Below are 27,993 nucleotides of genomic sequence, written 5' to 3'. Positions count from 1 at the left end.
GATAAGAAAGGCCTGTGAAGGTAAGTTCTTCACGATGATCTCTGAACCTGGATGCCTCTTGGTAGCTTTTCTCCAGCAGCAGCCTGAAAGCTCCAAGATCAATGGTCAGTCTTGTAGCTGTGCCCGTTTGACATGCAAGACCCTGGCAGAGGGGTGGACAAATGCCAGGGTACAAAAGTGCTATGCAAATGGCCTGGCCTACCAAAAAACAGGCATACTGAGGCCAGGACAGGTGCAGTGTACACTTATCTACACCTATCTGGCACCCGGGCTAGGGGGTACAGGAAAATCATCTATATCTTTAGTATTTTATAGTGGTATTATTTAAGCACTCAGAAAATCATTTTTTTTTACAATTAAACTGTTTCTATGCTCAGGTATTTCCTAGTTATTATATTTTCTGAATGGAAATGATCTCCAAGCAGTTTTAATAAATTCAATTGAGAGTGTCTCATGATCTATACTTTTAAAAATAAAACAATTAAAAAATAATGACGATGTAATTCTCAGACTATCTGGAAGTTTCGCTTGGGTGGTTGTATTTTAAATTTACAGCTAAAATACCATGGACGAGAATTTTCTCGGAGCTGCTCCACCTCCACATCTTCGTTGAAAGTGCAGTGAAAATCCCATCTATGTGCATAAACAGGGTGTCCGGCAAGTTTCTGGCAAGTTACAGAAGTGGAGCTGTTATAGGAGCAGTTCCAAGGAAATTCCCAGTCCATGACACTGAAAAAAAAATTTAAGATTCAACTTGTAGCTGGGAAGAGTTATTGTACTTGACAATGTTAGGAAACTAAATTGACCTCACAGTTAAATTGCCAACAGGCTGAAATACCTGGGTAATAACTATCCACTGCTTCAGCTTCCTTCGCTGTTGAACTCAGTACTTCTCCTAGTCAGTTCCTCTGATGATGTCATTGACATTCAGAATTTAAACTAAAATATATATTTTTTAATTAGCATAAAGGGTTCTCTGATGATTCAGTGGGTATGTGTAACATGTGGTGTGACACCAAGCTGTACAGACCAGGGAGATCCCATATTTGATCCCTATTTTGAATTAGCCAACTTTAACTGGACCGTGATGGTGAGGGGAGGAGGCATGACAATTGGTTTCAGTGCTGTTGGACTAAGGATGGTAAAAAGCAGCCAGGGTTCCCACTCCTGATCATGATACTGCTGGGAAGGACATCAAATAAAGACACGATCAGGTTCAACTGTGAACCTCCCAATCCCAGACCCCCTCCGAGTCAAGTCCCAGCCAATGGTTACTAAAGAACGGCCACTTTGATGAGGTACTGGAGGGCTGTTGATATTGTGTAACTCTATTCCAGCACAAGTCACCACCTTCAGAGGAGAGGAGAAAACATCAAGAAAAAATAGAAAAAATATTAATCAGAATTGTTTTTACTTATGCTGTTTTGAAAATGGTATTATGAGACTTCCTCTTTAATGTAGCTAGAGTTTCACTACAGTGACAGAGTAACTACCTCTATGTAAATGTTAGATGCCTTATTTTGTGATGTACAGTAAATGCTACATTTTGATAACTTGTCCATATATCATACACCTATTACATATATGGAGGTGTATGATATCTTTACAACTGATACATGCCCTTTATAAGATGAATCACTACAGTTACTGAAGCTACCTGCAGTGTTAGAGAAATGAAGAACAGTGTCTCTATAACCAATACAGCTTGCCTTGGTCTTAAATTCTGGTTCCTCTGTTGTATAGAGCACATTGAATACAAAGCTTACATTATATATGCAGAGGGATTAGCACCTCCTGTAGTACATCTTATATACTGGTTGTGAAATAGCTTGTTAAATGTAATGCTGTGGAGACATGCGAAACTCAGAAGGAAGAACATATTTAAAAGCGAAATACTCCATGCCAGTAACCTCTACTATGTTCTCTATCACCAGTGGCATTTGAAAGGGAAAACTATTTGCAGAAAACAATAGTTAATGAGGAGTCAATGGATCCAATTTCTGTTGGGTGCCATTGTAATTGGGAAGAGGTAGAGTCTAGGAAGCCCACCCTTTACTGGTTGGATGGCAGAGTTGCCATTCTCCCACAACTCTGAAACCACTTCTCCCAAGACAATTCAACAGCAAGTATTTTCTGCAGTCTCTCGTCTCCATCCTCTGCTTCTCCTTTTCAGTCTCCCTCTCCCTGTATAGCTTTCTCTCTCCCATCCTATTTCTATAATCGGGTGAGGTACTAATTGAATGTGTCAGTGCCGACTGCAAGTTTAGCTTCATGCCTGAGGTTGTGCACTGGCACCATGCTTAGCTATGTGTTGTTTATGAAAATAGAAGGTGTTGTGCTGTCCATGAAATAAAACTATTTACTTGATCAAATGTTCATGTGATTACCTTAATAAAATCACTTTGTTCCTACTACAATTGTATACTGCGCTTTGTCTGATAGTAGTTATAATGTTGGGATGCAAATGGGGAAGAGAATACAGTATCAGAGTGGAATGAGTGGGAGTTACCCATAAGATGCATTATAGATCTATTTTTTAATCTCAAGTCTGTTAAGAAATGATCTGGCATGTTAAAAAGGCACTTTTACATTTTTCTTCTGTTGATAATCCTTTTGTCAGTTTTTGAGTGACAATAATTCCTATTTGTCTGTCACACTGTATATAATTGTGTCTTATAGTCTTATCACTATTGGAGGAGCCACTAAACTACTTACCCAGTTGGTTGTTATGACTACATATTGCCTAACATGCTTTATATGACATTGACAGTGTATTTGCTGTTATTTAATTCATTAGTTCCATTATACAAACACAGAACTGAAATTTCCAGATCAAACAACTTAACATAAGTAAATTGTGTAGGGAATAAAATAAAAAGGAATTTAAAATTAGTATTATCTGCAACTGTTCGACTTTAGTACATTAAAGAGTTGACTCCCTGAGAGTTTCTTTATCAAAGGTGATAAATAAATAGCCCTAGTATTGTATTTTCCCTCCTTACAAAATATATTTTTCATAAAGCATGAAGGACACTTTTCCATAACATATCATCTTAAAATACATCAGTGATCTAAACCTCCATGTTAGTACCATGCATGTTATCTTATGTGTACTGTTGTAATCACAGTCATATTGATATGTTAACCCACGTACTTGGCAGTTATAGTGATCTTCTGTTAGAGAATTGGATATATAAGTTACAGTGTTAGAGTGAAAGGAAAGCATGCTCCATCACAACAAACCTTTTTGAAGTTTCAGAAACAGCTTGTCTAGATTTGACAATCATTCACATTGATTCATATTAGTACAGCTAGATATAGTGAAACATTTTCTATAGAAGCCATTTGTGAGACCATAGCCAGGTTTAATAGTGGAGATCCTATTAAAATGCAACAAGAAAAGGCCTCAATATAACATGGATTGCTAATGCGTGAAGATTGTGGAGAGGCCATTGTCACCCATTGTTCATTGAGTCAATTCATTTTTTTAATCTTGTCTTTTGAAATTTGATTTTTTAGGAGTCAGTCCTCAGCAAAATCACTGAGAACGAATCAGTTTTCAAACTCTTGGAAAAATAATTTTCATGAATATCAAATAATAATGATTTCAGGAACATATTTTGAAATATTATTAAAATAGTCAGTAGCTTATTATTAAACTAGACCTGGCCAATGTCTGTGGCAGCTTTGATTCTAGGTTTCTGGAGAATTTGTAAGGTTTTAGACATAGAAAAGCACAAACAAGCAGTATAACACAGCAGTAAGCAGCGCAACTCAAACATGATGTGATTAAATATTAGCATATATTAAAAACATTCAACGTTCCGCTTAGAAAGTTACTAACATTCCAGAATACAACATACAAAGCTGAGGCCTGCTAAAGTATAGACAAGTGGTGATAATTTTAAATCATTATTTTAGTATTACCTGTAATTTCAAGAATGGTTTCATGTGTGCAACAAAGCCATGATGTTACAGTAAGCAGAAGTTTTTTAAGCTCATGCCATTAGAATGGTGTACTCTCTTCACACTGATATCTGAACCTTTTCATCTTAAGCCTGTGAGAACTGCAATGACATTTTACTATCACTCACGTTTTGCTCTGTAATACTCAACACTGCGTTCTTCCAAAATATTATTTAGAAATAAATTTCTCTTAGGGGCTTTGAAAGTCCTTCAGTTTTCATGCCCCATAGATTGACAGGTAACACAACACCCCCTGTACCACACAAGTCTGATAAGCAAAAGCCTACCCAACAAACAATCAGGCTGCTTGCTACTAAAATAGCTCCTAGGAAGAAAATAATTTGCTTCACATTGAATGTCCAGGCTTCCAGATGAACACAATTGCTTTAATGGCTGCCACTTGTTCTGCATACTATAATGTGATTTTGTGTTTTTTTTAATTTATAAATAATGACTTTCATTTTGACTTCTTTTTATTTTTTTTCCATTCTGTAGAAACATATTCTTCACATAGTATCATTTTTTCTGGATATGAATGACCTTAATCTTTCACCCCAAGCAGAAGTTCACCATCTTCCAATGTGTGATAGGCAGACAATCTTCCTGTAAGGTTCCATCTTTCCTTTAGGAAAACTCATGCTTACATTTTCCCTGGGTAGATAAGTCACACTCCATGGGGCACAGCATGTTTACTCTGGGTTGTTACACTAAGCTGCTACACCTCTTTTGCAGCCACAGAAATGCTGGCTCTCATGCAGGGAGCCTGGGTTCAATCTTTAAGGACAGCTCATACAGTGTATCTTCATCCATAATAATTGTTTTGTCAAGTAAGTATTGAATGACCTACAACAGCAAGGAAGTAAATGTCAAAAATAGTAATTAAGAGAACAATTGTAGTGTACTTGTATTGCATTTCACTGAGCAAACTATTTAAAGGTAATTAATGCTTGAGGAAATACTCAGATATTGATGGAGCTAGCATACAAATAATCATAGAGTATTTCACTTTAGAGCTAGTCAGGTGAGGGAAACTGCTGCTTTCGAGTGGATCTGGTCCACAGGAAGTCTTCCCTCATTCACTTTATTATATCTCAGTTTACACACACACTTCTTCAGAACCTTTTCATCCTATAGCCTGCAGTATTAGTCTTCTATTAGTAATAATACAGCCAGATAACAAAAGCCTCAGAACTTGGGTTGCTGCTGGTCTTTGAAAGAGTAGATTAAATGCAGTACACTAGTACTCTTAATTTCATGTCAGTAGGCACTTCTAATATTTTTCTGCCAAATTTGCATCTACAAAGTTGAAAATCAGAGAATACAGCAACCAAATCACACTTTGATTCAGCTGTTCAACCTCCATCAAGCCCTATTCAAGTAGGTGGCTTGTGACTGGGGAAGGACTGTCATCTATAGTCCAACAGCTACAATGCACTAAATCATAAAACTCACTCCAATATGTTCCTGTTTACACATGCACATTTTTACTGCTGTAATATCAGCCACTTGAAGATGAAATGGCAGCATTCTGGGGTGATCCATCCTCTGATTTGCCTGCCCTTTTTGTAAAGAAGTCACAAGTTTTTTTTCAGCATCCTGTCTAAAACTGGCAACTCGAACCATATCTTGTGAATGTGTGCCACGACACAAGGCTAGTTAAAACAATGATAACACAGATGCATGCAGGCTAGGGATCAACCTCTGAAGTTTGGTTTCAGATGCAATACGAACAATCCAAAACTGAATTCTAACCTAAATTTGGTGTTTTTCCAATTGTCCTGGCTCTCTGAAGCTGATATTTGAATCATTAGGAATCCAAATTAATCCAATTTGGCCATAAAATTGCAAATGAAACTGAATATGTAAAAATACACACAAGGTTACCTTTGGTTGATGATCTATTCTGTATGGGGTTTGTTGGAACTGTCGTATTTCCCTGATAATATGTGATATCTAGGTAAAAGAAGTCAGTTATCAGTTGCAAATTTTCTTTCATCAAGGAAAACAAAAATAGAATGAACATTTTGTATTATGAAGTCCACAGATTCTGGAATGGTTCCTGCAGATTGGAGGGTAGCAAATGTAACCCCACTATTTAAGAAAGGAGGGAAAGAGAAAACAGGGAACTACAGACCTGTTAGTCTGACATCAGTAGTAGGGAAAATGCTAGAATCTATTATAAAGGACACTTAGAAAATAATAATAGGATTTGGCAGAGTCAATATGGATTTATGAAAGGGAAATCATGTTTGACAAACCTATTGGAGTTCTTTGAGGATGTAACTTGTAGACTAGATAAGGGGGAACCAGTGGATGTGGTTTATATGGATTTTCAGAAAGCTTTCGACAAGGTCCCACACAGGAGGTTGGTGAACAAAATTAGAGCACATGGAATTGGGGGTAATATACCGGCATGGATTGAGAATTGGTTAACAGACAGAAAACAGAGAATAGGAATAAACGGGTCTTTTTCAGGTTGGCAGATTGTTACTAGTGGGGTACCGCAGGGATCGGTGCTTGGGCCCCAGCTCTTCACAATCTATATCAATGATTTGGATGAGGGGACCAAATGTAATATTTCCAAGTTTGCTGATGATATAAAACTAGGTGGGAATGTGAGTTGTGAGGAGGATGCAAAGAGGTTTCAAGGGGATAGAGACAGGCTAAGTGAGTGGGCAAGAACATGGCAGATGGAATATAATGTGGAAAAATGTGAAGTTATCCACTTTGGTAGGAAAAACAGAAATGCAGAGTATTTTTTAAATGGTGAGAGATTGGGAAATGTTGATGTTCAAAGGGACCTGGGTGTCCTTGTACATGAGTCACTGAAAGCTAACATGCAAGTGCAGCAAGCAATTAGGAAGGCAAATGGTATGTTGGCCTTAATTACAAAAGGATTTGAGTACAGGAGTAAAGATGTCTAACTGCAATTATATAGGGCCTTGGTGAGACTGCATCTGGAGTATTGTGTACAATTTTGGTCTCCTTACCTAAGAAAGGATATACTTGCCATAGAGGGAGTGCAACAAAGGTTCACCAGACTGATTCCAGGGATGGAAGGACTGTCGTATGAGGAGAGATTGGGTCGACTCGGCCTGTATTCACCCGAGTTTAGAAGAATGAGAGGGGATCTCATTGAAACATATAAAATTCTGACAGGGCTGGACAAATTGGATGCAGGGTGGATGTTTCCCCTGGCTGGGGGGTCCAGAACGAGGGGTCACAGACTCAGGATATGGGGTAGGACATTTTATTTAAGAAGGAGCTAAATAGATTTCTAGACACAAAAGACATCAAGGAGTATGGGGAGGGAGCGGGGATATGGTATTGAAATAGAGGATCAGCCATGATCATATTGAATGGCAGAGCAGGCTCGAAGGGCCGAATGGTCTACTTCTGCTCCTATTTTCTATGTTTCTATGAGAGGGGGCACAAGATACAAGAAGTGTAGGACTATAATTTGAATAAATGATTGATCTGTTTAAATGTTCCCGACGTGTGCCCCTGACACCAGTGTAACCATCTTCACCAATATGGCGGGCAGCGCACTTCCGGACAGAAATGTGCAGCACTTCCTGCCCACCATATTGGGTCCTTAGTAGGTTGGTTAGTGCCCGAAAAACGGACGCTGCGTGGCTGAATTTATAGGCTCGGATGTCAGTTGGAGGGCTGATCTTTCCTTGATTTCTTTTCGGCTGTCTTCTTCGACTAGCTGGATACAACTTGTTTCAAGCTTTGTCATGCCATCACGAATCATCTGTCTCCACTTTTTCCTGTCACAAGCATCGTGCTCCCATGTGTCAGTTGAGATGTCACATTTTCTTAGATTGGTCTTTAGGCAATCCTTAAATCGTTTGAGCTGACCACCACAAGACTAAGTAACCAGCCCACCTTAGCTGCATCTTTCCTACCATTGCATCTATGCCTGACATATTTATTCTTCTGAGGAATTGTGTGCCACCATCAAATGTTCATGATCTTTCTGAGGCAGCCTAAGTGGAAATCATTGAGTTTTCTGATGTGGTGACTGTAAGTGGTCCAGCTTTCTCACACGTTTCAGTAAGGATACTACAACTATTGCCTTGTAGACCTTATTTTTGTTGGCCAGTTCAATGCCCCTTTTATCCCATAGCCTCACATGGAACCTTCCAAAAGCACTACTGCCTTTAAACAATCTGTGGATCACCACATCATCTAGGAGCGCATCACGTGACATGATGCTTCCTCGGTAGATGAACCTATCCACTGCAGTCAGCGTGTGCCCTTTAATGGTAATATTGTGTGGCACATAACGTTTTCTAGAGGCAGGCTGGTATATAACTTCCGTCTTCTTCAGACTGATAATGATGCCAAATTTCTTACAAGCTATGAGAAATGACCCATGATGACTTGGTGGTCAGCTTCTGTGTGGGCAACAAGGGCACAGTCATCAGCAAACAAGAGCTCTGGAACAAATTCTTCAGAGGTCTTAGTTTTGGATTACAGGCGACTGAAATTGTGCAGTTTGCCATCCATCCTGAAGCGAATATACACTTCTTTATTCAAGTTCCTGAAGGCATAAGTAAGCATTGCAGCAAACAGGGTATTAAACAAGGTGGGAGTTAAAACATAACCCTGTTTGTCTCCATTGGAGATAGGGAAAGGGTTGGAAACTTCACCATCTTCCATGACTCTGGCCATCATGGAATTCGCAGATCATCTGGATAAACTTTCAGGACAGCCAACTTTGGCCAGTAGTTCCCAGAGGCCCTATCTGCTGACTGTATCGAAGGCCTTTGTGAGATCAACAAAGGCACAGTAAAGGTCCAAGTTTTGTTCTCAACACTTTTCCTGAAGATGTCTGGCAGTAAAGACCATATCAGTAGCACCTCTGCCTTTTCTGAATTCACACTGACTATCAGACAAGAATTCCTCAGCTATATCCTTAATGTAACGACTTAGGATAATTGTAGGGAGGATTTTCTCTGTGACGAGAAGCAGGGAAATTCGAATGATTGTCACACACGTATCTACTGCCCTTGTGTTTGAATAGATGGATAAGGGACGCACCAAATTTTTACAAGTTGGAGTGGCTCCACTGGGAGCCAAAGAGTATTAAAAAAAAATCCTTCAGCCCATTTAAGCTTAGGGAGGGCTCTCCTCTGCCTTAGAAGAGCAAAACATCTCCGGACAGGGCAGCTAATGCACCCGTGCAGGCATCGGCAGCCTACCCTGGCCATGCGAATTATTCCGTCCCCAGACAGCTTACCCTGGCTATACGAATGACTCGTCCCCAGAGTTTGGGATGGATCCCCGGCCTTGGGCGAGGGCAGGTGGAGGTTCACTTTGCCACACTTATGCTGGCGGAGCAGGGCTCCAGGAATTTCCAGATCATTTTGTGAAGCTAATGAACAAAGGAATTTCATACAAATGGGTTAATGTGCCATTACTAATATAATGATCAGCAGTTGTCAGAAAATTGTTATGTCGCCCATCTACAAAATGGCTCTGCTATGCATCTCCAAACACTGTCTGGGCACTGGGTTATTTTTTGTGAAGGCAAAATGGCCAGCATCTCATATCATAGGCTAAACTCACCATTCTCATTTTGGAAAAGTTTACAAGACCTTCTTCAGTAAAATTCGGTGTACCCTCTTCTATAAATGCTAGATCAGTCAAATACATCCCGAGATATGGAACGCAGGGTGGATTACAGCTGTGAAGGAAGAAAAAGATGCAAAACTTAAATGCTATAATTAATTTATGCATATATCAGTCCTATGTAATGTAATTAAACACAGAGGAGCTCATTTTTATAAGATGGGTGCACAAGCAGATTACTCTCAAGCTAGTTTGTTTCATGTATTTAAATTGTATTTTCAGTGTCTGTATGAAGGTACAGGCCTAATTAATATTCAGGTTGCAGTATATTGTAATTCAAATGGTGTCTGAGCAAGCTGTTCACAACATTCCCACCTTTACATTTATTTTCAAAAGCCAAGGTGGAAGTAACAGCTCACCAAGAGAGAAAATAAAATAAAAACTTAAAAACTTCAAGAGCATTAAACCACTAGGGCGTATCAATGAATAATTTTTGCAACTACAACTACGTCAGAGTGGGCTGCAGATTTTTAAACCAGTGCTGTCATCCAAAGCTGTCTCCCTTTTACATTTTTCCTCCCATTTCTCCTGAAGGCATTGAGACTTGCTCGCATTTCTTCTTCCAAAAGGTGCACAGAGAGAGCTCTGTGATCAGCAGCCTGAAGGAAGAGGACGGCTCGGTCACGTCCTCGCAGCCCGACATACTGAGGATCTGCAAATCCTTTTATGTCGGACTGTACGATGCGAAGCCCGCAGACAGTCCTTCTTGTCGTCTATCACGGAGGTTCTAGAGGACAGCAAGCGGGAGAGTCTGGATCACCCGCTAACTCTGGATGAACTGACAAAGGCCATCCGTTCCTTTGAGAAGAGTAAGACTCCCAGAAGCGACGGCTTACCAGTGGAGTTGTACTCGGCTCTGTGGGACCGGATAGGCCCAGACCTGCTGGAAGTGTACGGGGGTATGCTCCTGGCAGGTAGCATGTCAGACTCCATGAGGAAAGGCATCATCACCCTCATCTACAAGCAGAAGGGGGAGAGGGAAGAAATCAAAAATTGGCGACCCATCTCACTTCTTAATGTGGACTACAAAATTCTTTCCAAGGTCATCGCCAATCGGGTCAGGTCAGCCCTGGAGGTGGTGATCCACCCCGATCAGACCTGCGCCGTACCTGGCAGGAAGATCTCTGATAGCCTGGCGCTACTCAGGGATACGATCGCCTAAGTACAGGACAGGGGGGTGAACACCTGCCTGATCAGCCTGGACCAGGAAAAGGCCTTTGACAGAATATCCCACACGTACATGATGGACGTGCTCTCCAAAATGGGGTTTGGGGAAGGAATCCGCAATTGGATCCAACTACTCGACACAGACATCAGTAGCACAGTTTCAATCAACGGGTGGGAATCAGAAAACTTTCCGATCAAATCTGGAGTCAGGCAGGGCTGTCCTCTCTCCTCCGTCTTGTTTGTGTGTTGCATCAAACCCTTTGCAGAGTCCATCAGGAGGGATGCGGGCATAAGAGGGATGATGATCCCAGGCAGCGGAGGCACTCAGGTCAAGGCCTCCTTGTACATGGATGACGTCGCCGTCTTTTGCTCGGATCAGCTGTCGGTCTGCAGATTGATGAGCATCTGCGACCAGTTCGAACTGGCCTCGGGGGCCAGGGTAAATCGTACCAAGAGCAAGGCCATGTTCTTTGCGAACTGGACCGACCGATCCTTTGTCCCCTTGACCGTCAGGTCGGATTACCTGAAGCTGCTGGGGATCTGGTTCGGGGGAGCTGGGGCATGCACCAAAAACTGGGAGGAGCGTATTGCCAAGGTCAAGCAGAAACTGGGACCGTGGGACCGACGATCCCTCTTGATCATGGGCAAGAACCTGGTCATCAGGTGCGGGGTGCTCTCGGTGTTGCTGTACGTGGTGCAGGTCTGGCCCATACCTCGCTCCTGCGCCGCGACAGTCACCCGAGCCATCTTCCACTTTATCTGGAGATCAAAAATGGACCGTGTCCGAATGGACATGATGTACAAATCTCCAGATAAAGGGGGGAAAGGCCTGCCCAACGTGGCCCTCATCCTGATGGCCACCTTTGTGTGCGGCTGCATCAAGCTGTGCGTAAACCCTCGGTACGCAAACACAAAATGTCACTACGTGCTGAGGTTCTACCTGTCCCCGGTGTTGAGAAGGATGGGCCTGGCCACGCTGCCACGGAACGCTCCATCCAGTTGGACCGTTCCGCCCCACCTGTCCTTCGTGGAAAAGTTTGTGCAGAAAAACACCTTTGACCACAAGACGATCAGCAAGTGGTCCGCACGAAACGTCCTCGAGACCTTGCGGGTAAAGGAGATGGTGGATCCTGTCGGTTGATTCCCTGAGCAGACTGTCAATGTCATTTGGCAGAACGCCTCATCATCAGAGCTGTCAAACAAGCACCAAGACCTAGCTTGGCTGGCAGTGAGAAGGGCCTTTCCCATCAGATCCTTCATGCACTCCCGGTGTCTCAGCACAACCGCGCGCTGTCCCAGAGGAGGCTGCGTTGGAGACGAGACCGTCACCCATCTCCTTCTGAAATGTGCCTTTGCAAAGAAGGTCTGGAGAGAGATGCAGTGGTATCTGTCCAGGTTCGTCCCGAGCAGTTCCGTAACACAGGACTCTGTGCTCTACGGGCTGTTCCCGGGGACGCACACTGAGACGGACATCAACTACTGCTGGAAGACCATCAACTCGGTGAAAGACGCCCTTTGGTCTGCCCGAAACTTGCTGGTCTTCCAGTGCAAGGAGCTGTCCTCGACCGAGTGTTGCAGACTGGCACATTCCAAGATCCAGGACTACGTGCTCAGGGATGCACTGAGGATGGGTGTGGCCACCGCAAAGGCTCTGTGGGGAAAGGCAACCGTTTAGAGCCTTCCCGCCACTGTATACCGAGGGGCTGAAATCAGGGAAAAACCCCTCGGGCAGAATGTAAAATTCAAATTGATATGATGAAATGTAATGTACCTGTAATGAATCTGTAATGAATCACCTGTATTGATTGTGATGCAATGAGGCACCCTAGAATGTCATGAACTATAATTATGTCCAATGTGTTCATTGAACTGTACTTGATGTAACCTGCAAATTGTATAATCTGTATTGTGTACATTTGGAATGAGATATGACAACTGTATTATATGTATTTTTGCAAATTTTATGAATAAAGTATATTTTTTGGAAAAAAAATGGACTCATGCTTCCACAGTGCCAGCAGTTTTCAATTGCTTTACCCAAGTGGTCAGTCTTGCGTGTGTGATCCCAGTCATAAATATTGTCAGGCTATTTGGCTATAGACAGCATCACAGCTGAGTCCAAACCTATCCTCAAATGACATCCACATGTGAATACTTTCCAACAGGGTTCACTGCACAGGGATCAAGGAAGGAATCTCTGGCTGATTCCCTTCCTAACACAGGGTGCTGAAGCTAACTGTGGTGTCAATGCCATCACTGATCTGAGACAACTAACTCAGTATAGACCAGGGATTATTCTGAGTTTGTTTCATTCGGTGCTCCAGAACAAGCTGCGCCTCTAGCCAAACTGTTCCAGTACAGCTACAATACTGGCATCTAACCGACAATGTGAAAAATTGCCCAGGTATGTCCTGTCCACAAAAAGCAGGACAAATCCAATCCGGCCAATTACCGCACCTTCAGTCTACACTCAATCATCAGCAAAGTGATGGAAAGTGTCGTCGTCAGTGCTTTCAAGCGGCACTTACTCACCAATAACCTGCTCACCGATGCTCAGTTTGGGTTCCGCCAGGACCACTCGGCTCCAAACCTCATTATAGCCTTGGTCCAAACGTGGACAAAAGAGCTGAATTCCAGAGGTGAGGTGAGAGTGAATGCCCTTGACATCAAGGCAGCATTTGACTGGGTGTCGCACCAAGGAGCCCTAGTAAAATTGAAGTCAATGGGAATCAGGGGGAAAACTCTCCAGTGGCTGGAGTCATACCTAGCACAAAGGAAGATGGTAGTGGTTGTTGGAGGCCAGTCATCTCAGCCCCAGGAGATTGCTGCAGGAGTTCCTCAGGGCAGTGCCCTGGGCCCAACCATCTTCAGCTGCTTCATCAATGACCTTCCCTCCATCATAAGGTCAGAAATGGGGTTGTTCGCTGATGATTGCACAGTGTTCAGTTCCATTTGCAACCCCTCAGATAATGAAGCAGTCCATGCCCGCTTGCAGCAAGACCTGGACAACATCCAGGCCTGGGCTGATAAGTGGCAAGTAACATTCGCGCCAGACAAGTGCCAGGCAATGACCATCTCCAACAAGAGAGAGTCTAACCACCTCCCCTTGACATTCAACGGCATTACCATCGCTGAATCCACCCACCATCAACATCCTGGGGGTCACCATTGACCAGAAACTTAACTGGACCAGCCACATAAATACTGTGGCTACAAGAGCAGGTCAGAGGCTGGGTATTCTGCGGCGAGTGACTCATCTCCTGACTCCCGAAAGCCTTTCCACCATCTACAAGGCACAAGTCAGGAGTGTGATGGAATACTCTCCATTTGCCTGGATGAGTGCAGCTCCAACAACACTCAAGAAGCTCAACACCATCCAGGACAAAGCAGCCCGCTTGATTGGCACCCCATCCACCACCCTAAACATTCACTCCCTTCACCACCGGCGCACCATGGCTGCGGTGTGTACCATCCACAGGATGCACTGCAGCAACTCGCCAAGGCTTCTTCGACAGCACCTCCCAAACTCGCGACCTCTACCACCTAGAAGGACAAGAGCAGCAGGCACATGGGAACAACACCACCTGCACGTTCCCCTCCAAGTCACACACCATCCTGACTTTGAAATATATCGCCGTTCCTTCATCGTCGCTGGGTCAAAATCCTGGAACTCCCTACCTAACAGCACTGTGGGAGAACCTTCACCACACGGACTGCAACGGTTCAAGAAGGCGGCTCACCACCACCTTCTCAAGGGCAATTAGGGATGGGCAATAAATGCCGGTCTCACCAGCGATGCCCACATCCCATGAATGAATAAAAAAAATTCGGCGCCACACCAAGCCATCCATTTATCCGTTGAGCCATCTGCAGAGTTCCCTGCCCCCACCTGAATGTTTTAATTCACCACAAGACCTAGAAATCTTTGGGCAACACTAAACAGAGAGAAAGCATCTTTTGCAGTGAATAAACTTGAACCATAACCTTGAGCTCATCCAAAACTCTGCTGCCTATATCTTAACTCACACAAAGTCCCGTTCACCCATCACCCTTGTGCTCACTGACCTACATTGGTTCCCGGTCCAGCAACGTCTTGAATTTAAAATTCTCATCCTTGTGTTCAAATCCCTCCATGGCCTTGTCCCTCCCTATCTCTGTAACCTGCTCCAACCCTCTCCAAAAACTCTGTGTTCCTCCAATTCTGGCCTCTTGATCATCCCCAATTTCCTCCGCCCCACCACTGGCAGCCATGCCTTCAGCTGCCTAGGCCCATTGCTCTTGAATTCCCTCCCTAACTCTCTCTAGCTCTCTCTCCTCCTTTAAGACACTGTTTAAAACCTACCTCTTTTCACCTGTTCTAATGTCTCCTTCTTTGGCTCGGTGTCAATTTGTGTCTGATTACGCTGCATGAAGCACCGCAGGACGCTTTACTATGTTAAAGGCACTATATAAATGCAAGTTGTTGTTGTAGTGTGAATCACTGTTAAAAGTCATGGCCAAAATAGTGCACTTCAGGATCTGGCACTGCTCACAACAACTGCCTCTCCATTAATTTTAATGGATGAAAAATCATAGGCTGTAATTTCCCGTTGTACACTCCCCGTGAGCACCGGTCCCTCCCGGCAGTGCAGGATCACAGAATCATCCTTTTCATGTTAAAATTAATATGTCACACAGCACTTCAAAACACAGTTTCAGAGGTATTGAAAATAAGTATATGTAAAGCCTACATAACAACAGTCCTGGCACCCAAAAGTGAATATTTGTGTGAAGCACTTTGAGATGTTCCAACAACATAATAAACTTATATGAACGCAGGGGTAGAAATTGCATAGCAACGGCGCGAACTGGGTGCTGGGAACGATCCCCGCGCCGGAATAGGTAGGCCTGAGGCACATTCGAAAATGGGCCTCGGGCTTCATTTAAATTAGACCAGTAAGCTGAGGACACCTGCTCCACATCCCTAGGCAGCTCGCCAGTGAAGTAGACATCGATGGCAGTGGTCCTCAGGTAAGTCCCAGGAAGAGGGATCTCTGGAAGTGAACAATTCACCTTCAGTCCTCCTAAGTTGATTAATGCTCTGACGTTCCAAACCTCCTTTGTGGGAAGTGACTGGCCTCTGCAGTGCATCTCCTCTCAGCACCCGTACCTGAGATCAGGCAGTGAGCTTGTGGAGATTTCTAGGCCACCTCTGTCCAAACTCGTCTGATTTAAGCAACAAATGTGTAGGCCTGTAACTCAGAGATAGATTATATCATTCTGTGCCCCTTTAGATGGCTATCTTTACCACAACTTATACGTTGCATGTGACTGCTTTGTATATATTTATGAATCAAAAAGGTTTTGGCATTCATTGGAACTTTTCAAAGTGGTTCACACAATGAATTACTTTTTGGAGCAGGTTACATCAAGTAGGAAAATATAATGTTTTATATGCACTTATTGTTGGGAATGGTGCCAGATAATCACTGGGTTTCAGTATGAGAGGAAAGTTATTTTATTAAAGAAACCTTAATAGACTGAAAGTGCTTAGTTGTTATGATCTGAGACATAACAAATACATAAAAGAACCATCAACATCAAAACATAAGCACGGGGATTTGCTAACACTATGGATGCAGGCATCTCAAAGCAAAACTTACTTTTTCAGTGTTTCTCTTAGATTTTTAAATCTTCCTTCCGATGAGACGGTTTTCTGCAGTTTATCCATTTGTGCTTTGGTCTAAAACAAATCACATCACAATGATTAAAAAAGAAATCGCAATTTAAAATGTTACCAATTAATAAAACAAGATCAAAAGCTACATATTTGATATACGTACTCTAGCAATATGAAAATATTGTACCCAATCTTCAAATCTGATTCACTTTCCCTAGTGTCTACAGCACAGATTCGAAAGATAGAGTTCAGACCTTTAATAGGGAATTGCCGGAGCATAACAACAACAACAAATCATGTTCAATTCTACAGGCCATCACAATATAGAGAAGTAGCTAGCTTCTCACACACACTGATGTTCTTCTATGGACACCTGATGGATGCAGCTCACCTCAGGTATGCTACACCTGTCAGAGGATGGGATAGAAACATAGAAAAATTTACGGCACAGAAGGAGGCCATTTGGCCCATGATTTTCCTGCCCTTTGCTGGGTCTATCACCAGAAAGCAGGGCAGGAATCAGGGGCACATGTCCTGGCCACTGGCATTGGGTCTTTCAGCAGCCAGAATGCCCAGGGCCTAAAGGTGACTCCGAGGGAGAGGCAGAATATTTAACCTCGATCAAAAATTCTCATGACTGCTCTTTCATCTTTGGCTGGGGGTCCCAGCGAAGGTCCTTGCATCAGATTTCTGCAAAAAACATCTATCCACTGGGGCACCCAACATTTACATGATGAAGAAACTGAGGAAGGAGGCCAGGAATACCCCACCCCTGCTCCCCATTATGATGCGCTCACTTGGGTCTTTGTCCACTCCAGTATCTCCCATTGGAGACACCCCAGTAAAATTCCAGCCGAACACCAAGGGGGCAGAAACCAGACGTAAGGGATCTCTACCCATTTTCCTCTTTGCTGTGCTTTGAGAACACTGATTTTCCAGCTCCAGTGAATAGGAAAATCCACCCTATTATTTTAGCTTCAGATACTTATGAGTATATATGAAAGTCTTGCATCCAGCATGCACTGTCACACTTCAGTGTCAAAAGTATAAAAAAAGAGAAAGAAAGCCAGTCATTTTCTCCCTGGTTTTTCTGACCATGATAAATTGGCCTTTTCCCAAAGGCAGAAACCAAGGATTTCAAACAGCTGCCAATCTAAGAAACTTGACCCCAGAATTAGCCTCTAACTAACCGCAGTATGTACCTCTTTAGATTCCCACAGGTTATACCTGAGCAGTGGCCTTAAAATAGGGTGCCAATCCTCCAGGATTGTCCTAGAACCTCCAGGAATTAAAGATTAATCTCCTGGGAACTGCTATGAGCTACCTGGGAGAAAAATCAAAGGGGCATTTAAAAAGTTGTGGGGGAAAAATTGGATGGAGCCGTTTTGGGCGTAGGTAGCGTGATGTGCTATTATCCCACGCCCAATGGCCCCTGCGTAGGCAGGACACAAGTTTCGGCCCAACCAAGGACTCACCTGAAATCAACGTTCCATTCCAGGCCACACAAGTGGAATCAATGCAATTTGCACTTTCCACCACCAGGGGAGCTCAATTTCTTAAAGGGAGGATGTTTCTTAGAAATCTCTTAAAGGTAGCTGGTACCTGTTACCTGTTATTTGCTGAAGATAACAGTCTACTGTCTGCACGGAGTCCGATTGGAGATCAGACATCGCACAAGTAAAACACAGTTGCAGGTCCCATCCATTTACACACTGATGAGTTTTGTTAAAACAATGAATAAAGTTTGCACACTACTAAATCACATCCTCCAATCTGCATGCCACACCTCACCAATGTGCCGATCTGAGTTGGTCCCAGGCCTGTGAGAGTGCATGCACCAAGGTTCTTTGCTGATGCACTAGAGATCTTGGTGTAAGAAGTGGACAGAAGGAGGGACATCCTATATCCGCAAGGGGGTTGGGGTGGGGGGGGCAAGAGGCCTCCAGACATATATCCAAAAGGCAGTGGGAGGCAGCGGGGGACGAAGTCAATGCCAGGCGCACAGCATCACGAACATGGATGCAGTGCGGGAAGAAGTTCAATGCTTTGACACGAGTGGTCAAGGTGAGTGAGGTCAACTGTAAAGTGGCGTCTCCTACCAACTGCACCACACATTACACCCCCCATCACCCACATACCAAAAAACTCTTTCCACCAGTACTCAATCCTTCCAATCAGATGCTTCCTCTCACTCTTACACATTATCACTGTTTCAAGCCGCCCACCCACAACTCACAGGCCACACACACTGGCAGCTATTCAACCATGACAGGCACATCACCCAGACACATGTCTCACTTTCTTGAAGGAGAAGCTTCCACCATTCAATGAGATAATGGTGGACCTGTGACTTAACTCCATATACCCACCTTAGCCCCATATCCTTTAATACCCTTGGTTCACAGAAATCTATCAATCTCAGATTTAACATTCACAAGTGATCTAGCATCAATTGCCATCTGTAGAAGAGCGTTCCAAACGTTTCCCACCCTTTCCGTGTAGAAACATTTCCTAACTTCACTCCTGCACTTCCTGGCTCTAAATGTTAGGCTATGTCCTCGTGTCCTAGTAGTGAAGTCTAGGAGACCTCCAAAAACAGTTACAAACGTCTCGGCAGCCAGAAGCAATAATCCAGCCACTAACCTGTTAATCCTGCCTGGTCCCTTTAAATAGCGCTGGTTGGGGGGGGGGGTCCTCCAGGCACTCTAAGACATGTTCAAATGGTCGGGTTAAGACTGTGTGTTGAGTTGAGTGTTAAGTCCCAAAATGGGTCTATCACTTTAATTCAGCATTGCACACTGATTGAAGCCATTTTCTCCCTACTTTACATGATTCCAGCATTCATTATCTGTGCCTGCGCTAACTCACATACCAAGATGGCATCTGGTGTACCTCACGCTGGAAACGTGCGTGCGCATCCAAGATGCCATCTTGGATGTCGGCGAGGCCATGTAGCACCGAAAAAACGGGCGCTGCATGTCCAATTTAGCGCCCTCTGTGTTTTTTGTCATTTTCTTTGAACACTTTTGTTTATTAGTTATAAAATATTGGAGATAGGAGAAAATAGCTGTTTGACTGGGTGGGGTGGTTGGAGGCGGGAGGTCATGTGATGAAATTTCCAGGAATGCATCCATAGGGTTGGCAGCCCTATCTTAAAGGGACAGGGCAGATTAAACACAGCTTCATTTTAGCAACTAAACAACACAACTCTGCTCCAGATGCATGGACATTTTCTGGCAAAGGTCACTAACAGCAATCAGGAACATGAGTGGTGGATTTTTTCTTTTCCCTTAGCCCACTGACTCCGAGGCCAATGTATTATCCCAACTGCTAACCCAGTTTACAACTCAGTGCAACTGGGGATAGACTCTGAGTATTTCTGGTCTGTATAGCTCAGCAATACATCAGGCAATGACGTACATTATTATAGCACCTATAATGTAGAGTTAGAATTTTTTTTATATAGATAGTTAAATCTAAAATATTATGTAAACTTATCTTATAAAGCAACAGGATCCATAAACAGTAACAGTATATTGGGCTTAGCTTGCCAGGAGTGCACTTTGGGAATTCAGACACGGAGGTCAGCAGGCTCAAGGATGGAAAATCCTGCAGGAACTCTGAATTCCTGAAAAGGGCTCCTGATGGGCGAAGTTCCACAGCATGAACGTGAATTGTAAAATCTACCCTCTACCTTGAGCTTTTTTACTTATATGATATTCATTTGGGTCCACTCATAAGAAAAATATCACAATCTAACAGCCCCCAGATGTGAATGCTTTATTGTTCCTTCTTCCCAAACATGGACATTTGTCTATCGTTTATCAATGAGTTTTCTGTCATTACTGATACAAATTTGAGGGAAAAGAAAATAATGGAATTAGTATGGCAGTGGGTTTATCTGGAATTTATTTTTAAAATAGTAATTTCTCTTCCTTTGCTTTGAACAGAAGGGAAAGCATTTCGACAATACAATGCACCTGGGCATGAGTAAAGTATTAGGTTCATGTACAGAACCTTGCATGTTTGATGCTTCTCACCTGTTTGGAAACCTTTGCCCAGGTTTTCTTCAGTCTGTAGATTGCACTCCTGTTCAGGGCTGACATGATCTCAAGGACACCATTGTAGTTGTGCATACATCGGCAAATGTCTCCCACTGCTATCCATTTCTCAATGGAAATTGTGCGTGAACTCACATCAGTGTGCATCATGATTTGAGAAGCAACAAGGTTACTCATCTGAAAAAGAAATGATAGAGACAGGGAAATGGGTAGTGTTGATGATCATGGAGATAAAGAATTGTGGATAGCAGGAAATCAATGGCTGTAATTTAATGCGGAGTATAGATTCCATCAGTAACTCTGAGAGCAAAGCCTGATATTAGATTACAGCCTCCAAATAATTTCCTTGTATTGGTCATTATTTAACATTTATACTAGACATTAATGTTGTTAGTCTCCCCATTTTATTTGCCATGCTGTGCCTGGATACTGTAAGAGATAAGAAGGTAAAGTAAGGAAGCTGCTGATAAATTAATTTCAGGTTATTTTTAGCATGCTGCCTTTCTCCTGCTAGCGGATACTTTACATTATTGAGAAATCTAGGTGAAGAGCCAAGGCCAATAGTGCAGAATATCATCAAGAGTGAAAACAATAGCAGAAAAGGCAAGAAATCAATTTTGGATGAAACTAAGCTCTGGGTTTTAAAGACTGTAGATCATAGAAGGAAGGTAAGAGTAGGGGAAGTCAGAGAAAGAATGAGTTTGAGAAAGAGATGGTAGGAGGAGCTCCGACTCTCATACAGTGTTAATGTGTAAACAATTTTACAACACCAAGTTATAGTCCAACAATTTTATTTTTAATCCCACAAGCTTTCGGAGGCTTCCTCCTTCCTCAGGTGGTGTGGAAATGACATTTTCGAATCCTTCGCATTTTAAAATCACAGAACAATGCCTGGTGATTACTGCCCGTTGCCAAGGCAATCACAGTGAGCAGACAGAAAGGTGTCACCTAAAAAGGCCACCAAATATACAAACCCCCCAAAAAAAGAGAGAGAGAGATAAGGAAGACAGTCAATGACCCGTTATATTAAAAACAGATAACATTTGTTCGCTGGTGGGGTTACGTGTAGTGTGACATGAACCCAAGATCCCGGTTGAGGCCGTCCTCATGGGTGCGGAACTTGGCTATCAATTTCTGCTCGACGATTTTGCGTTGTCGTGTGTCTCGAAGGCCGCCTTGGAGTATGCTTACCCGAAGGTCGGTGGCTGAATGTCCATGACTGCTGAAATGTTCCCCGACAGGGAGAGAACCCTCCTGTTTGGCGATTGTTGCGCGGTGTCCGTTCATCCATTGTCGCAGCGTCTGCATGGTCTCGCCAATGTACCGTGCTCTGGGGCATCCTTTCCTGCAACGTATGAGGTAGACAACGTTGGCCGAGTCACAGGAGTATGAACCGTGCACCTGGTGGGTGGTGTCGAGAGGACACCACCCACCAGGTGCACGGTTCATACTCCTGTGACTCGGCCAACGTTGTCTACCTCATACGTTGCAGGAAAGGATGCCCCAGAGCACGGTACATTGGCGAGACCATGCAGACGCTGCGACAATGGATGAACGGACACCGCGCAACAATCGCCAAACAGGAGGGTTCTCTCCCTGTCGGGGAACACTTCAGCAGTCAAGGACATTCAGCCACCGACCTTCGGGTAAGCATACTCCAAGGCGGCCTTCGAGACACACGACAACGCAAAATCGTCGAGCAGAAATTGATAGCCAAGTTCCGCACCCATGAGGACGGCCTCAACCGGGATCTTGGGTTCATGTCACACTACACGTAACCCCACCAGCGAACAAATGTTATCTGTTTTTAATATAACGGGTCATTGACTGTCTTCCTTATCTCTCTCTCTCTTTTATTTTGGGGGTTTGTATATTTGGTGGCCTTTTTAGGTGACACCTTTCTGTCTGCTCACTGTGATTGCCTTGGCAACGGGCAGTAATCACCAGGCATTGTTCTGTGATTTTAAAATGCGAAGGATTCGAAAATGTCATTTCCACACCACCTGAGGAAGGAGGAAGCCTCCGAAAGCTTGTGGGATTAAAAATAAAATTGTTGGACTATAACTTGGTGTTGTAAAATTGTTTACAATTGTCAACCCCAGTCTATCACCGGCATCTCCACATCAGTGTTAATGTGAGGTGTGGAAGAGCATGTAGAATAGCAGATTTGAAGCTTAGAAGAAATAAGAAAGTAGATTTTCATCAGTCAGTTGGTAATAGTGAAACTTAGCAGAAGCAACGGTTGCTAATTTTGAATGTAATGTAGCAGTACCCAAGGTAATTTTTTTTTGAATGCTATAATTACTAAAATATTACTGTCGTACTCCCCTGTGGGTTTGTGTGATAAAATAACTAAAAGCAAAGCAGTAGGACATTCACATAAGGCCATTAAAGGTACCATGACTGCAGACAAATCATCTCAAATTATGTGCCCAGCATTTATAAAAGAAAGTAAGTTATTTCTGAGTGAATTCCAGTTAGACATTAAAAGGCCAAAATGAAGCCATTTATGAATTCCTGGTCTACAATATGGCTCTGACATTGCACTGGTGGATACTACTCCATTTAAAATAAATGGGATAATACCTCCACGAAAATAATGGAATCAGGAATTTCAGACAAATATGTTGGGGGGCAGTTTAAATAATGTGATTCACTTACCCACCCCGATCCCCCACCTTGACGGGTTCGTCGCCCACTGCCGGGCTCCCCCGCACCCTTCCCACCCTCCGTGAAAATTGAGGTCGTTGTGTTTGTATGATAATATCCCAGAGCATAATTTCAGGGCCTATGTGTTTCTAATGAGTTCTTACCAATCTCCTGTCAATTAGAGTAGTGAGGTATGCAGCAGAATCAACCTCATGATCTGTTGATACAATGCATTTGGATAAACTTAGATTTGAGAGCTTTACAAATTTGGTTAGGATGGCTTGAAATGTTGGTTTTCTGATCAAACTGACCTGAATTGGATTCTTTTACAAATCCCCACATTATACCCAATTCAGTTGATTTTAGATTTGGGCTTCCCTGTCCCTTTAAAATAGGCATACATGTCACGATTTTGCATATGTGGCATAACGGTGGTATAAGTAAATCTGCACCTAAAATCTCTACACACGACAACGCAAAATGGTCGAGCAGAAATTGTTAGCCAAGTTCCGCACCCATGAGGACGGCCTCAACCGGGATCTTGGGTTCATGTCACACTACACGTAACCCCACCAGCGAACAAATGTTATCTGTTTTTAATATAACGGGTCGTTGACTGTCTTCCTTCTCTATCTCTCTCTTTTTTTGGGGGGGTTTGTATATTCGGTGGCCTTTTAGGTGACACCTTTCTGTCTGCTCACTGTGATTGCCTTGGCAACGGGCAGTAATCACCAGGCATTGTTCTGTGATTTTCAAATGCGAAAGATTCGAAAATTTCATTTCCACACCGTTCACCTGAGGAAGGAGGAAGCCTCCGAAAGCTTGTGGAATTTAAAATAGATTTGTTGGACTATAACTTGGTGTTGTAAAATTGTTTACAATTACTAAAATCTCTTCCACAGAGGAAGGTTTAATTTATTTATTGTTTTCTTTTGAAGTTAAACAACTTGTATGGTAGCTGACAATGTAAAGTTCCTGCTAGTCTAGTGCTGGTTGGCGGGAGGTGGGAGACAGCATTATGCAGCCCCATTAAAACAACACAATACCTAACAATTCATGGTGATATACTCTAGATCTCTTTGAGATGCTACCACTTGCTTTGCCAAGTATATTTTGAAAATATGGTGATAATTACCAGATAATAAACACCTATCAAATACAGGAGGCATTGAATATTTTGGGTGTTGTAGGATTTTTTTCTTTTAAAAGCCAAAGCAGTAGAGGGAAAAATAGAACCCTTTTTGCAATGTCACCAACCTATTGTGAGAAAACATCGAATTCAACCCACACACGTGAGTTTTATCTCTTTATCTCACATCAACATCCATAATTGGAACTAAATATTTTTTAAATCTGGAAATCTCCAGTTACTTACATCATTAAAATGCTGGCTAGTCTTCATGATGTATGGTGTCCGTTCATTTTTATCAAGTTTCATCCATCCCTGACCAAGAAACTCCCTGAAAGGAAGTTTGCAAATTACTGAGACTACTCATGCTGCACTTCTGGCTTTTCTTTGCAATTCTGCGTGTTCATCAGGTGTGGCCTTCATAATTTCAGATCAGCCTTTTCACAATCAAAAGAATTGCTGTCTAGAGGGGACTTTGTCAGTGCACAAAAGTGTCCTGCAATGTTGTTACTGGCATTTATTAACATACTGAGCATAACTCCACCAGCAAATATTAGATAGTACCATCACATCACCTCCTATACAAGTGAAAAGAGAATTTCCAAATATAAACAAACAAACTTCTAGTGGAAATTGCCAAGGAAAATGTTGTACTGCAGCAGATAATGGTGTGTATCTCAGTGTGAAACAGTCACGTGCTTCAGGAACTAGGTCCTTCCTCACAGCCCTAACCCAATGACAATTCACCTATAAAAATACGATGTGTGGAGACCTTCTCTATGGTCACAGACCTCCATTGCTACATAATGATCTAAATGTTTTTCAAGAAGACAGGAGAATCACAAAAACATGCTTCAGCTCAATTATATCTTTCTCAGGTAGAAAGCTTCAATTTGCATTGAGTTTTGGAGCAGTCGGTATATGTAGGAAAGCTGCATTCTGAGACATAACTGTTAGAAAAAAAGCCATTTTCAAGACAAACTCAAACTCACTCGTAAGGTATGCTTCTGAAAACAATATGATCAAGGAGCGTTAACTGTTCTGCCATTTCCATGGCTGATAGAGTCTCAAAGGATTCCATCCGGGGTCCATCTGTCTGTAACGAATCACATTATGTGGCAGATTAGTACAACAAAGGAAATAGGGCATCATTTGGATTAAATTACAGGATTGCTGATTTGAGAGTTTGCTCCGTGGGAATCTTTAATACAAATTGTGTCAATGGAATTAGTGCATATAAAAGATTATAAAAGAACAACCATAAACTTAATTCAAAAAATGTCTACTAAAGATTATTATACATTTTCTTATGACAAAGTAACGAGAAATGGCAATAAGGAAATAATTTATTTTGCAACTTCCGCTCAGTGGTAACTTTTGAGCATCAGGGGGTCTGTTTCATTAGTTTGCTTCTATTAAAGAAGTGGCTGCGTTCGAAGTAAAGAAACACAAGCACTTTTTGACAAAATAACAGGCTATACAGAGTGTATGCTTTATGACGAATGCTGCAATTTGTAATTAATAAGTTCTTCCTCTCCATTTTGGATTGTCATTAGAGTTATCAAGATACTGATACAGTCAATGATGATCTGCTGGATTGAAATGGCCTAGAGTCATCAACCTGAACAAGGCAGAAAGAGCTCGGAGATCCTGGAAACACTCAGTGTGAAAAAGAATTCCATTATATTTCTGTTGTCAATGCATTAATAAAGTTTAAGTACTTCAAGACTTAGTAAAATGCAATTGTTACAGTGCTGGAAATCAGGGTGTAGGCAGCAAATCTAAAACTGTACACTTCCAAATGGCCCTCCCTGGCATATGCTAGCATAGATATTCCTAGTGGGGTCCATGGGTCATGTCGCCCTGGAACACGAGATTATAAGGACAGAGGACATTTTTACTGCAAAGGTTTTGTCACTTTTTACTATGAGGGTACCTAATGTTTTACTGCAAGGGTGTAGAATGAAACTATTCTTCAGGGCTTATTTTAACCTTGACAGCCCCCAGGTCAACATTAATCCTCATGTAGGTTATCTGGTACATGTACGAATATCTTCCCAGTCAGTAATTTGAGATGGATCTGAACATTGTGTGTTTGGCTTTGCTTCAAATGTAACTATGATTAAATGTAATGTTATGCTGTGACTTTTTTGCATGGGTATAATAAAGCATCTAAGAAAACTAGACACATTCACTGGCCTTGACTCAAACAAATGATTCCACAGTTCATCAGAAAGCGACAGTTGAGATTTTATTATTATTCATTCTTTTCCAAGCAGAGCAGCACCTCTTCGAACCTTGGGCTTGAATTTCTGTGGGAGTTCTCCCGATAATCTGCCATAACTTCAGTGAAAGATCTACGGATTTAGCATTCTCATGTCAGGTATAGCTTAGCCAGATGCAGAATAAATCTCCCTCTACTCTATACAAACAATATGCCTCAGCCTCAACTTCAGAAGAGCACCCCTACTGTACCAATGTGACTTTTTTTCCTTTTCGTACACCTGCCATCCTGTGGCCTCTCTAAATAAGAATGCCAATTAGCACTGAATTAAGGACAGTGTGCGCTGTAGTGCTATGCCCATTAGGAACTGAATTGTAACCGCCTAAACTGTTATAGCCAGCAGACAGAGGAGACTTTCATGCTGCCAGTTTGGGCTGGATTTGAATCTAGGTCTTAGAGGTTAAAGGCCAGTGTCTCACTCATTGTGCGATCCATTTTCCCTACAAATGCTATTAACAAAAAACTCATATTGATCAGGCTTCACTTAAATAAATATGTTAATCTCTGTTTAAAATTACAATTTCATTAGATTTACTTAGAATTATGATAAAGCTTTAATAAATTTATCATATGGGCTGTAACTTTACCTGGTGTCTAGGTTAAAGGCCATTTAAAGAACAAAACATTTATTCTGTATTTAATGTCATAAAAATAAATACCACACAAATGTGGGGTTAGAAGGAAGTGGCATTGAAAGACTACAGTTTATATTTAATTGATCAGTAATGCTGCTTTATTCTTGCTGCTATTAAATTGGACCCAAGAACTACTTCATTAAGTGGGATGTAGTGTGGGTTTATTTGTTGATTGATACACTCACCATTTGTATTATGTCTTCCATTCTCAGCTGAGCATCATCCAATTCATCCTGTGAAAGAGCACTGACAGAGAGTTTAACGTACATTAGAAGGATGTACACCGCAGCGATCGACAATATTTAACCAAATCATTGCACTGCTAATACATTTGGAGTCATTATTAAATAAAACTGATTCATCAACCTGCAGTTTTTATTTACAACATTTGGGATTGCAAAACAAACATGAAGCTTTAAGCATATGCAAATAAACTGTATTATCTCTCTGCCTCTCTCTTTCCTCCTTTAAGATGCTCCTTAAATCCTACCTCTTTGACCAAGCTTTTGCTCACCTGACCTAATATCTCCTTATGTGGCTTGGTGTAAAATTTTGTTTGATATCGCACCTATGAAGCACCTTGGGACGTTTTACTACATTAAAGATGCTATATAAATGCAAGTTGTTGTTGTTATACTGTCAATTTATGCTGAATTGTGGGCAGTTTTGTGCTGAGCGTATTAACCCACTGTAAGATACAGTCTCTAATACATATGCAATTTTAGGCTGTATTATACTGACACTGTTGTGCTGCTGTGAAGTGATTTTAGGTGTGCACTGACATGAAAGTGGCAATGTAACTT

At 42.3% G+C, this 27,993-nt stretch overlaps 1 protein-coding gene across 1 annotated transcript in view; it reads right to left on the bottom strand.

The window, feature by feature from the left end:
- Nucleotides 1-2,982: 2,982 nt before the first annotated feature.
- Nucleotides 2,983-27,993, bottom strand: part of rasgrf2b (Ras protein-specific guanine nucleotide-releasing factor 2b) — a 210,223-nt gene continuing 185,212 nt past the window's right edge. Inside the window, exons 19-26 of the mRNA XM_067982782.1 lie at nucleotides 27,376-27,436; nucleotides 25,264-25,367; nucleotides 24,518-24,602; nucleotides 20,473-20,670; nucleotides 16,416-16,495; nucleotides 9,544-9,661; nucleotides 5,851-5,919; nucleotides 2,983-4,809 (exon numbers count right to left, since the gene is read on the bottom strand). Of these exons, the coding sequence (XP_067838883.1) occupies nucleotides 4,717-4,809; nucleotides 5,851-5,919; nucleotides 9,544-9,661; nucleotides 16,416-16,495; nucleotides 20,473-20,670; nucleotides 24,518-24,602; nucleotides 25,264-25,367; nucleotides 27,376-27,436 (808 nt within the window). The 3' untranslated portion in view covers nucleotides 2,983-4,716. The remainder of the gene's footprint in view (nucleotides 4,810-5,850; nucleotides 5,920-9,543; nucleotides 9,662-16,415; nucleotides 16,496-20,472; nucleotides 20,671-24,517; nucleotides 24,603-25,263; nucleotides 25,368-27,375; nucleotides 27,437-27,993) is intronic.

The sequence above is a fragment of the Heptranchias perlo genome, chromosome 4 (genome assembly GCF_035084215.1).
Source record: "Heptranchias perlo isolate sHepPer1 chromosome 4, sHepPer1.hap1, whole genome shotgun sequence".
NCBI classification, from domain to species: domain Eukaryota; kingdom Metazoa; phylum Chordata; class Chondrichthyes; order Hexanchiformes; family Hexanchidae; genus Heptranchias; species Heptranchias perlo.
The sequence above is the reverse complement of the archived record's forward strand: the minus strand, read 5'-3'. Positions and strand labels throughout refer to the sequence as shown.